Below are 12,864 nucleotides of genomic sequence, written 5' to 3' on the forward strand. Positions count from 1 at the left end.
GCCTTGGCACTTTGGATACAAAACTGGCTTAGTGGCAGAAGGCAGAGGGTGATGGTCGAAGGTTGTTTTTGTGACTGGAAGCCTGTGGCCAGTGGGGTACCACAGGGATCTGTGCTGGGTCCCTTGCTGTTTGTGGTCTACATTAATGACTTGGATATGAATGTAAAAGGTATGATCAGTAAGTTCGCTGATGATACAAAAATTGGTAGGGTGGTAAATAGCGAGGAGGATAGCCTCAGTCTGCAGGACGATATGGATGGGTTGGTCAGATGGGCGGAACAGTGGCAAATGGAATTTAACCCGGAAAAGTGCAAGGTGATGCACTTTGGAGGGACTAACAAGGCAAGGGAATACACAATGAATGGGAGGACCCTAGGCAAGACAGAGGGTCGGAGGGATCTTGGTGTGCAAGTTCACAGATCCCTGAAGGCGGCGGAACAGGTAGATAAGGTGGTAAAGAAGGCATATGGGATACTTGCCTTTATTAGCCGAGGCATAGAATATAAGAGCAAGGAGGTTATGATGGAGCTGTATAAAACACTGGTTAGGCCACAGCTGGAGTACTGTGTGCAGTTCTGGTCGCCACACTACAAGAAGGATGTGATCGCTTTGGAGAGGGTGCAGAGGAGATTCACCAGGATGTTACCAGGGCTGGAGCGCTTCAGCTATGAAGAGAGACTGGGAAGATTGGGTTTGTTTTCCTTGGAGCAGAGGAGGCTGAGGGGGGACATGATTGAGGTGTACAAAATTATGAGGGGCACAGATAGGATGGATACTAAGGAGCTTTTTCCCTTCGTTGAGGGTTCTATAACAAGGGGACATAGATTCAAGGTAAAAGGCGGGAGGTTTAGAGGGGATTTGAGAAAGAACTTTTTCACCCAGAGGGTGGTTGGAGTCTGGAACTCACTGCCTGAAAGGGTTGTGGAGGCAGGAACCCTCACAACATTCAAGAAGCATTTGGATGAGCACTTGAAATGCCATAGAATACAAGGCTACGGACCAAATGCTGGAATATGGGATTAGAGTAGACAGGGCTTGATGGCCGGCGCGGACACGATGGGCCGAAGGGCCTCTATCCGTGCTGTATAACTCTATGACTCTATGACTCTATCACGCCCATTTCCAGTTTTCGCCGGGGCAGGAGACCAACCTGCTCCCAAGAGACAGGTTAGTCACTAAAACCTTTCAAGGAGGCTGCGAGCCTCCATTTTTACAGGTTTTGCAATTTCGACTCCTGGGGGCCGGGATTCTCGGGTCTTCTCCTTCACGCCTTGAACCTGCAGGAAAGTGCCTTTTTGGCATAGCTCGTGGGCCCGGGAGGAGCAGGAGTGCTCCCCCCAGGCCCAACAAGCCTACCTGCACTGACTCCCCAACGATCGCAAATCCCTGAAACCAATCCCCCCCCAACCATCATGGACCCCCGCGATGACCCCCGATCCCGCTACTTATGTCCCCGTCCCCCCAATCCATACAATCAAAGACTTACCTGAACATGTCTCCTTGGCTGCTCTCCCATCTGACTGAGACCAGCCCCTACTTCTGGGTTTCCTGCCCACAATTTAATCCCCCCCTCCCGGCTCGAGGGTCAAAATCATGCCCATTGTGTCTGTGCTGCTGCCAACTATTTAGCTGAGGCTGTCCACCCGAGATCCATTTCCCTAACCCTGGCTTGTATTCTTTTATATTCTTCCCTTTTCGAATACTTCTCCAATTCCTTTTCAAATTTATGTTGTGGTCTCTGCCTCAATAGCCGCTTGTGGTACAGTGTTCTGTGGGGGTGGAGAATGTCTTTCTCTGCCCTCCCCCCATCACCGATTCGCCCAATGTTCACTATTAACCCTCTCAAAATTGTTCATAATGTGGAAAACCTCGATTTTAAATTTCCCCAAAACCTTATCTGATCCAGTGAAATTGGCCCTAATTTTTCGAGTTTTCCTTCATGACTCTAACTCTTGTCTTAGAGCCCCCTGGTTGACTAGTAGTATACGGGGCAAGATAAAGCAGATAAAGAAAGCTTACGACTGTCACAGAAAACTAAATACTGCAGAAAGCCTAGAGGAGTATAGAAAGTACAGGGATGACGTAAAAAAGGAAATAAGGAAAACAAAGAGAGGGCATGAAAAAATATTAGCTCGTAAGAGTAAAGAAAACCCAAAGATGTTTTATCAGTACATTAAGAACAAGAGGATAGCTAAGGAAAAGGTGGGACCTATCAGGGATGATGAGGGTAACTTGTGTGTAGAAGCAGAGGATGTGGGTCTGGTTTTAAATGAATATTTTGTCTCCGTATTCACAAGGGAAAGGGATGATCTGGACGTAGTAGTTGAAGAGGAGAGGTGTGAAGTATTGGATAAGGTAAACATAACAAGAGAGGAAGTACTAGAGGGGCTGGAATCCATGAAAGTTGATAAGTCACCAGGGCCGGATGGATTGTTTCCTAGGCTATTGAAGGGAGGAAATAGCGGATGCTCTGAGGATCATTTTCCAATCCTCACTAGATACAGGGGAGGTACCGGAGGACTGGAAGACTGCAAATGTACCATTGTTTAAAAAGGGTACGAGGGAAAGGCCGAACAATTATAGGCCGGTCAGTCTTACCTCCGTGGTGGGCAAACTATTAGAATCAATACTGAGAGATAGGATAAACTGTCACTTGGAAAGGCATGGTTTAATCAGGGATAGTCAGCATGGATTTGTTCAGGGAAGGTCATGCCTTACATATCTGATTGAATTCTTTGAGGAAGTGACAAGGAGGATTGATGAGGATAATGCAGTGGATGTTGTCTACATGGATTTTAGTAAGGCATTTGACAAGGTCCCACATGGCAGACTGGTCAGAAAGGTAAAAGCCCATGGGATACAGGGAAATGTGGCGAATTGGATCCAAATTGACTCAGTAACAGGAAACAAAGGATAAAAGTCGATGGATGTCTTTGCGAATGGAAATCTGTTTCCAGTGGTGTGCCACAGGGCTCAGTGTTGGGTCCTTTGCAGTTTGTGGTATATATTAATGATTTGGACTTGAATGTAGGAGCAAATTTGCAGATGACACAAAAATTGGCTGTGTAGTTGATAGTGAAGATGATAGCTGTAGACTCCAAGAAGATATCAATGGGTTGGTGGAGTGGGCGGAAAAGTGGCAAATGGAGTTCAACCCGGAGAAGTGTGAGGTAATGCACTTAGGGAGGGCAAACAGTAAAAGGGAATACGCAGTAAACGGAAATATATTGAGAGGGGTAGAGGAAGTGAGAGACCTTGGAGTGCATGTGCACAGGTCCCTGAAGGTGAAAGTACAGGTAGATAAGGTTGTGAAGAAGGCATACGGAATGCTTTCTGTTATTAGCTGAGGTATAGAATACAAAAGCAGGGATGTAATGATGGAACTGTATAAAACGCTGGTCAGGCCACAGCTGGAGTATTGTGCGCAGTTCTGGTCACCACATTACAGGAAGGACATAATTGCTGTGGAGAGAGTGCAGAGAAGATTTACAAGGATGTTGCCAGGGCTTGAAAATTGCAGCTACGAGGAGAGATGGCATAGGCTGGGGTTGTTTTCCTTGGAGCAGTGGAGGCTGAGGGGAGACTTGATTGAGGTGTACAAAATTATGAGGGGCCCAGATAGAGTAGACAGGAAGTACCTGTTTCCCCTAGCGGAGAGTTCAAGAACTAGAGGACATGGATTTAAGCTGATTGGTGGAAGAATTAGAGGGGACATGAGGAAAAACTTTTTTACCCAGAGGGTGGTGGGTGTGTGGAATTCACTGCCTGAATTGGTGGTAGAGGCAGGGACCCTCAACTCTTTTAAAAAGTACCTGGACCTTCACCTAAAGTGCTGTAAGCTGCAGGGCTACAGACCGAGTGCTGGAAGGTGGGATTAGAATGGGCACCTGGTTGTTCTTCGAGCTGGTGCGGACACGATGGGCCAAATGGCCCCCTTCTGTGCTGTATCTTTTCTATGGTTCTGACCTCTCCCTATATTGGTTCTAATATTCTTCCCATAACCAACTGTGCAGTACTACACCTAATGCCTTGTGCACCTTCCACATCACTTCCTCGCTTTTATATTCAATGCCCCATGTATAAAAATACACAAGATCCCTTTTGCCTCTATGGCCTTTTCCATCTGTGTCCCACCTTTAGTGACCTATGTATCTGTACCCCATGATTTCTCTGTTCCAATGCTTTTCGCAATCTTATTGTTTAGGGCATTGTCCCTTTTACTGTTCAATTTTCCCCAAAATGTGATGGCTGATGTTTCTCTGCATTAAGCTATCTGACAACTAACTGCCCAATCGTAGGAACAGGATTAGGCAGTTCAGCCCCTTGAGCCTGTTCCATAACCATTAACATAGGTAAATCCTGCAATCTCGTGCATTGTTCCTTTTATAGTTTGCCATAGCCCCTAATTTTGTAAAATCAAAAAACTTCTTCATTCTTGTTGTTGGCTTGTATTAACTTCTTTCCCCAGAGAGTGGTTAGAATGTGGAACTCGCTACCACAAGGAGTAGTTGAGGTGAATAGCATAGATACATTTAAGGGGAAACTAGATAAGTACACGAGGGAGAAAGGAACAGAAGGATATGTGATAGGGTTAGATGAAGAAGGGAGGGAAGCGGTTTGTGTGGAGCATAAACTCCAGCACAGACCTGTTGGGCCGAATGGCCTGTTTCTATGCTGTTAATTCTGTGTATTCCCTTGAGTATAGAAGATTAAGGGGTGATCTAATTCAGGTGCTTAAAATGATAAAGGGGTTCGATAGGGTGGATACAGAGAAACTATTTTGTCTCGTGGGGGAGTCCAGAACGAGGGGGCATAATCTTAAAATTATAGCAAGGCTGTTCAGGGGTGAAATCAGGAAGCACATTTTCACACAAAGGGCAGTGAAAATGTGGGACATTCTTTTCCCCAAAAGGCTGTGGATGCTTGGGGACAATTGGAGCTTTCAAGACTGAGATCGAGGGTTTGAATGGCCCGTTCCTGATCCTATGTTCCTGGTACCGACATCTATATCCATTATTAAATAAATGTAAAACAAGAGGTACCAGCATAAATGTCTGGAGCACACCATTACCCACATCCTGCCAATTGGAACCTGTTTGCTTTCTATCCATCAGCCATTATCTCTCTTCCGATATATCTGAATTTCCTATAATATCACTTATATTAATTTCCTAACAAGTCTCTGAGTGGCACCGTATCAAAATCCATACACACAACATGCATTGCACTCCCTTCATTATACAGCTAATACACTGGAAGCAGAATTCTATCATTGAAGTGGACGAATGAAAATTTCACATGCGCAACCTTTGGACTTTACTGATATTCCAAGCTATAAAAGCTTGTTCTTTCACCATCTATAGTAGAATAAGTACTGCGAGCATCGCTATTGTGGCTGATCAGCCTGACTCGTACATATCAGAGCTGAAAATAGATAATACAGGGTAGGTGTAATCAGGATTCAAACTTCATTGGAATTTAGTGAAGAACAAACTAGTGATTAGCATTCTTCCAATGGAAATCAGAGAAAACAAATTTTATGTCTCAGTAAAATCATCCCATTTAGTTAAAACCTGTGACCAGTGAAGTTATTTCTACATTTCAAATTGACTTTATATTTTTTGTGCTCATCAAAGTGAGGGACATCAACACTGGGGACTAGACCATACTTTCACCTCGAGCAGCCGGTGTCTGGGTCTGGCATTCCCAGGCCAGACATAGAAAGGGCTACAAAGTAAAGTAAACAGTGTATGGAACAAACCTTTCTGCCCTGACACAGCAATGTGCCGTAACCGCGCCTTGGAGAAGTGACCCTAGGTTCCCCCCAGTGGTTCACTGAGTTTATCCAGTGAACGCTGAAGCTTCACAGAGCAAGAAGGTCTCTGGTTTAATTCCCGAGTTTGCTGGGGATTAGTGGTGGGGCCTCAGCACCCCTTGGATTAGAACGGAGAATTTCAGCCAGGGTTCCTGTCCGCGCTGCTAGTTATCCAGTGATCCCTGCCTGGAATGTTGATATGTGGACATACCAGAGCGCTGTACCCCGCAAGGCATCGACACTTGAGAGGATAGGAGAAGTAAAAATTGGCAAGGGATATTAATAGTCTTTTTTTAAAAAAAAAATTACTCAGGTCATGGAGATGAGCAACCAGGGTTATTCCTAAAAGGGAAAATGTCCTGTTTGCTATTTGCTATGGTTTGGATTTTACAACAGTGAACGGAGCAAAATCTTCCTCCTCGGTTATGAGGGAAGGTTAATGAAGTTGGGCTTTTCCTCTTTGGAAGCGAAACTGCCAGGTGGACTAATTGAAGCTTCACAGATTGTAGAGGGAACTGACAAAAGTCAATCCAGGCAAATTATCCACCGTGGTGACTGGTTCAAAGGTTTAAAAATCAGGAAATTGTGATTAAGGAAGAAACTCTGGTGGAACTTCTTCACCCAAAGGATAATGGAGCTGTGGGGAAGGACATTGAAGTGGGCAATGAAAGTAGGTTCAAAGGAGAAGCACAAGCTATGTTTGTGGGGGGGTTCGAGGGATTGAGGGGTAGGGTGAGAAGGTGGGTATTTGGTAGAGGTTGATCTGTGAAAAAGGCACGGGTTTGTTGGGCCCGAGTCTTTTTTCCTTTTCAGGAATCATAATGCTTTCATTTCTAAAACTGCTTGGTTGCATCTGTACGGTGACTTACTTCATGGACTTCTTCAATTCCAGAATGATGTTCGAGTCAAGTTTGAATACCGTGGTGAGAAAAGGTGAGGCACCATCTTTTTTTCTGTAATAATGGGAGTTACACTGGACAGTAGGACGTACTTCAATGCAGTCTTATAAATGAGTTACACTGGCTGTGAAACCTGCTTTACTCAGCCTGAGCCCCATTCATAACTTTCACTGTAAGCCTGTACTACAATAAGCAGCCAAGTAGTGTCTACATGTGCCCTTTAATCGCTGCAAATGCTAAACTTCCTGCTTCAAAATTGAAATAAGCCAGTTGCTTTCCTGTGGTGGTGTACCTGGATAGTCCAGGCCAGGGGCTTTTTTTGAGTCAAACAGGGTTAGAGAGCAGGGGGATAATTGGACCAAGATAGGGGGTGGGGAGGGAGTGGGCAAGGGCGGAGGAGGTGGGAGCGGTAAGGTGAGAGATGGCGGGGGGGGGGTAGGAGGGGCAAGGGGAGAAGTGGGAAGGGGTTTGGGGAGCAGTTGAGGAAAGTTACCCAAGTGGGGAGGGATGTAAAAGTGCCATAGAATTACATAGCATCTACAGCACAGAAACAGGCCATTCGGCCCAACTGGTCTGTGCCAGTGTTTATGCTCCACACGAGCCTCCTCCCTCTCCCCTCTTCATCGAACCCTCTCAGCATTTCCTTCTATTCCTTTCTCCCTCATGTGTTTATCTAGCTTTTCCTTAAATGCATCTATGCTATTTGCCTCAACCACTCTCTATGGTAGAAGTTGGAGAGGGGAGGTGGGTGGTATAGGCAGATTGTCTCATTGGATGGGAGAATGCTGCTTTGTTTTCTAATTTAAAACAATTCTGATTTATTTTCTATTTGGAGACCTCAATGTTTTAATGCCAAAACTCAGGGTTTTCTTTCAGTTTCCAAGTTCTGATTCATATTATGTGAACCAAAGGCTAGATTTCTTTTTAAAATACTGATTTTCTTTTGTTTAAACGCAGAAGTCTGATTACTATTTTTTTAAATTCAGGCCCAGGTACAGCTTCATTACAGTTCCTGATCTCAATTCTTTGAGGAGGACCAATTTTTTAAAAAACATAATATCTGATTTTCACGGTCCCAGTTTGGTTAACACTTCTAGTGGTGCCAACTATTTTAAAAAGTTTATTTTGTCTTTTATTTAATAAAAGTTCAGCGGAAGACATACTTGTACTGGCCCCGATATTGATTCTCTGTGAAGACCTGGACATATAGCAGTCAGTCACATAATGTTACCGTAGCGTCATTGTAACAAACCTGTCACGTAATCTGACCTCACACTGCCACTTGCAGGTGCAATTCCAAAGGATTGTTGTGATCCACTCACTGCTTTTAATATATAAGTAGTAGATCACAGTGACTTTTCGGCTCACCTGATGTTTGCGTTGTCTTCGTTGGGTTGCTGAGAGCTCTGACTCTTTCTTCCTCAAAGATGTGTTTTCCCTTGGATGTTATTTTTTTCCAGTGATTCTCCCTGATCTTTGTGTCTTTCTCTGCTTCTGTTTGTGACCTATCTTTGTCTCAATATCCATAGATTTCTGTGACCTCATGGTCTGATTTCTCTCTCTGTGTTTGTCTCTGTGTCTCCCTGGTTGCTCTCTCCCTGACTATTTATAGTGCTGTTCTCCTACACTGTTTTTCCTCCCCCTGGTTGTTCTGTCTCTGCCTCCATATTGTGCTGTACTCCTGGACACTGTCTGTGCCCCCTGGTTGCTCTGTCTCTTTCTCTTAATTGTGTTGTTCTCCTAGAATGTCTCTGCTTCCCCCTGGTTTTTTTTCTCTCTCTCTCTCTCTCTATTATGTTTGTTCTCCTAGACTGTACCTGTTTTACCCCCCCCCCCCCACCCCCCGGTTGCTCTGTCTCTCTCCTGATTGTGCTGCGCTCCTAGACTGTCCTTGTGTCCTCTGGTTGCTCTGTCTTTCTCTGTGTTGTGCTGTTCTCCCTGGTTGCTTTGTGTCTTTCATTGTGCTGCGCTCATGGATTGTCCTGGTGTCCCCCTGGTTGCTCTGTCTCTCCTTATTGTGGTGTTCTCCTAGAATGTCTCTGTGTCCCCTTGGTTGCTCTGTCTCTCTCTCTCTCTCCCCGTAATGTGCTGTTCTCCTGGACTGTCTGCTCCCCGCTGCGGGCTTTCTGTCCATGGCCTGGATCTTGTTTCTCTGTTTGTCTTTATCCCCTGAATGTTTCTTTTTCTGTGTACTTCAATCCCTTTGTTTGTTTGTGCCCCTCTTTATCTCCCTCTGCCCCAATCTGTCTCTCACTCCATCTCTTTCTGATTCTCCACAGTCTGCCTTTGTTTGGCTAAGTCTCTCTGTCCCTTGAATCTCTGCCTGTCTCTCGTGTTCTTCCCCTCCCACCCACCATGAATCTCCCTTATTATAACTCAGGCCATGAAAATGAATGTGCGATTATCAAGGCAAAGGTGTAATATAGACTGGGTATGAAATAGAGATACTGGTGTAGTGTAAGGTGAGTATGAGGTGAATGTATTGGTAAAGTGGAAGCTGGGTATGAGTTTGGGTGTTGATAGAACGGGCTACTTAAACTGTATATTTAGAGGATCTGGGTTAGGCACTGACCTTTCGCCATGGAGTGGGGTTGAAGTGCAGCTTAGACTAATGGAACCAAAGTCTGCTGTCTCTACCCAAACTTATTTTGTGTAAGATCCTTGCAGTCGCAATCTAGTTCTTGGTAGAATACTCCTCGTTGACAGAAGTGTTCCATTCTCCAGCACTAACATGCCTTGCCTTGATGAACATAAAATGAAAGCTTAAGAAAAGGCTTGCGTTATCATACTTTAATTTAGATTGCTCCACTTAAAAACAATATTGGTACTTTTGGATCGGTTCGCAGGAGCCTGGAATTCTCGTAAGGGTAATTACGGTTAAAGCACTTTCTGTTTGAAGATCTTGATCGGTTCTGAAAGGCAAACGAGCTGCCAGCTTTCAAGATAAAACCCTCTTTGGGAAATGGAGTTAATTAAATCCGCTGTTGTCTGCACAGCTGTGAAGTATGAAGAGCGTTGGGAGTCTGTAGCTTCATGTGCTCTGATGGTTCAGCTGTCCCGTGGGTGCTGTTAGTTACAGAATGTGGTACGGAAAGGCATTGATTGATCTCTCTCCTCACTCCCGATTCAGAATCCTTCAGTTTCCCAGACCAGTCCTTCTCGAAGACATTGCAGCTAAAGCCAAGGGTGCCTTTGGTCAGCCAATGGGCCTGCACTACACCAACAACGAGGTATTGCCATTCATTTATTTGTCTTTTTTCCTAACTGATGGACCGGGAAGAACACTATGCAGTTGGGAATCAGAAGATGGGATCTGGCAATGGAACCGTTGAGATTTTTCACCAAGAATCACCACGTAGAAATATTTTGCTACTGTGAAAAGATCAAAAAGAATATTTTTTTTAATGAGAGAATCTTTTTTTGTTACTATCTCCTGTGAAGCGCCTTGTTTTACTTTGTTAAAGGCGCTATATAAATGCAAGTTGTTGTTATAGAAGTTATGATGTGCTTGGTTTTGCTTTTTGTGTTTGTGAATTTGAAAATGTTGCAGGTGATGATGTGGTGTCACGAGACTCCAAACATTAGACATTTAACCATAGTTTAATCTCAGTGTGATGTTTGTAGTCTCCAAAATAACAATATGTGATGTCAGGATTGGCATTGCAGATTTGTGACAGACATTGGAGCAGTTGATACTCCCTGGACTGACTTGAGCTCGGAAGCAGGACTTCCAGCTGTACCTGACTGACTGACTGCTCCTGAGACTTAAGAGAACTTGGTCCGTACAGTCATTAGATATAACAGCAGGCTGAGGGGTGATCTAATTGAGATATTTAACATCAACTTGCATTTATATAGCGCCTTTAATGTAGTAAAACGTCCCAAGGCGTTTCACAGTAGATATTAACGAAAAAAGTTCTCTTAATTGGAAAAAATATGATTAAAGGATTCGCTACGGTAGATGCAGAGAAACTATTTCCTCTGGTTGGGGAGTCCAGAACAAGGAGGCATAATCTTAAAATTAGAGCTAGGCCATTTAGGAATCTATTCAGGAAGCACTTTTTCAGACACGGTGTGGAAATCTGGAACTCGCTCCCCTAGAAGGCTGTGGTTGCTGGGGGTCAGTTGAAATTTTGAGGCTGAGATTGATAGATTTTTGTTAGGTAAGGGTATCAAGGTATATGTAGGAAAGGCAGGTAAATGGAGTTGAGGTATAGATCAGCCATGATGTAATTGAATGGCGGAACAGGCTCGAGGGGGCTGAATGGCCTCCTCCTGTTCCTGTGTAATAGGCTCAAGGGGCTGAATGGCCTCCTCCTGTTCCTGTGTAATAGGCTCGAGGGGCTGAATGGCCTCCTCCTGTTCCTGTGTAATAGGCTCGAGGGGCTGAATGGCCTCCTCCTGTTCCTGTGTAATAGGCTCGAGGGGCTGAATGGCCTCCTCCTGTTCCTGTGTAATAGGCTCGAGGGGCTGAATGGCCTCCTCCTGTTCCTGTGTAATAGGCTCGAGGGGATGAGTGGCCCCATCCTGTTCATGTGTAGTCACCTATTCATGTTCATGCAGCTCCCTTCGGAACTATCCCTTTGTATCCACTGACTCGACCAGTTATTTATCCACCTGGAAAGTTTTCCCCCACTATTCCGTGGCTTTGTGCCTTGTAAATTAATCTATTTGGTAATTTCAGACTTGGCTAATGGCGACGTATATTCGATCTGTCGATCTCCTTGCCAACTAACTCTGTTGTGTCCTCAAAGAACTGTAGAAAATTTGTCAGCAAGATGTGCTACCTGTAAAACTGATGACCCATTATTTCCTCTTTTAGATTGGATAGGCTGGGGTTATTTTCTTTGGAACAAAGGAGGCTGAGGGGAAATTTAATTGAGGTATATAAAATTATGACTGGACTAGATAGAGTGGATAGGGAGGATCTATTTCCCTTAGCAGAGGGGTCAGTGACCAGGGGGCATAGATTTAAAGTGATTGGTAGAAGGTTTAGAGGGGAACTGAGGAGAAATTATTTTCACCCAGAGTGTGGTGGGGGTCTGGAACTCACTGCCTGAAAGGGTGGTAGAGGCAGAAACCCTCAACTCATTTAAAAAGTACTTGGATGAGCACTTGAAGTGCCGTAACCTACAGGGCTACGGACCAGGAGCTGGAAAGTGGGATTAAGCTGGATAGCTCTTTTTCAGCCGGCACGGACACAATGGGCTAAATGGCCTCCTTCTATGATTTCCATTATTACCACTTGCCGGTCTGTAGTTCCCTGGGTTATCCTTCCAACTTTTCTTTTTAAAAAAAAATTGGCATCACATTTGCCTCTCTTCAGTTCCTTAATATAGCTCCCAAATTCAGCAATTCTTCCCCGCCACCCCCTTAAAATATCCATCAGGTTCTGACTGATTTCATTTGCCGCCTCTTTAAAATGAAGTTTCTCGGGGGCAGGTACATTGTGATTTCTTAGTCTCTTATCAACTCTATACCCATCACTGTTTCTTTCTCTAGCCCTTTAAATTACCATCCCAAACAAGTCATTAAGGGTATCTGCCATACTGTGGTGACGTGTAATGGCAATAATAGATCTGTAATTGGCAATATATCGTTCCTATGATTTGGTGTCAGAATTCCACATGATGTTCCAGGTGGGATCTGACTAGTACCTGGCGTAGTAATGCAACCTTTTTTGATGTGTAATCTGTCCCCCTGCTAACCCAGTGTCCCCAGTACCTTGTTTGCTGTTTTGTTTTTCATTCTGTCAAACATCGAGCAGACTGTTGAATGGTTTCATCCACGATGACCCTTCAGTCTCTCTCCTGGTTAGCACTCTGTACAATTGTTCCATTCACCATACACGCCCTCTTTTGGTTCCTTGTTCCCTGTAATTATTTTTGCCTATTTGCTCTGAGGTTGTGGTTTAATTTAGGTGATATTGCTTTGGAGTTGGATTCAGCTTACAAAGGGTTAACTTTCAAAGATGCACGGGCTATTTGGAATGTTGTTTAGGTTGGACCCTGGGTGGAATACTAACCATGTCATTGTAACTCATAAACTCTTCACTTCTGCATCTTGCGTCGGTGTTGAGATAATGGGAAGCTGTTGAGCACATTCCAGAGCAGTTTGCACCTTGATGCTGGAATTGGTTTTCACTCAGTA

General features: G+C 44.5%; 1 protein-coding gene across 1 annotated transcript in view; it reads left to right on the forward strand.

The window, feature by feature from the left end:
- The window catches only part of map3k2 (mitogen-activated protein kinase kinase kinase 2), a 67,846-nt gene that overhangs the window by 12,604 nt on the left and 42,378 nt on the right, over positions 1-12,864 (forward strand). The window contains exons 4-5 of the mRNA XM_067986960.1: positions 6,708-6,748; positions 9,845-9,944. Of these exons, the coding sequence (XP_067843061.1) occupies positions 6,708-6,748; positions 9,845-9,944 (141 nt within the window). The remainder of the gene's footprint in view (positions 1-6,707; positions 6,749-9,844; positions 9,945-12,864) is intronic.

The sequence above is a fragment of the Heptranchias perlo genome, chromosome 7 (genome assembly GCF_035084215.1).
Source record: "Heptranchias perlo isolate sHepPer1 chromosome 7, sHepPer1.hap1, whole genome shotgun sequence".
Classification (NCBI taxonomy): Eukaryota; Metazoa; Chordata; class Chondrichthyes; order Hexanchiformes; family Hexanchidae; genus Heptranchias; species Heptranchias perlo.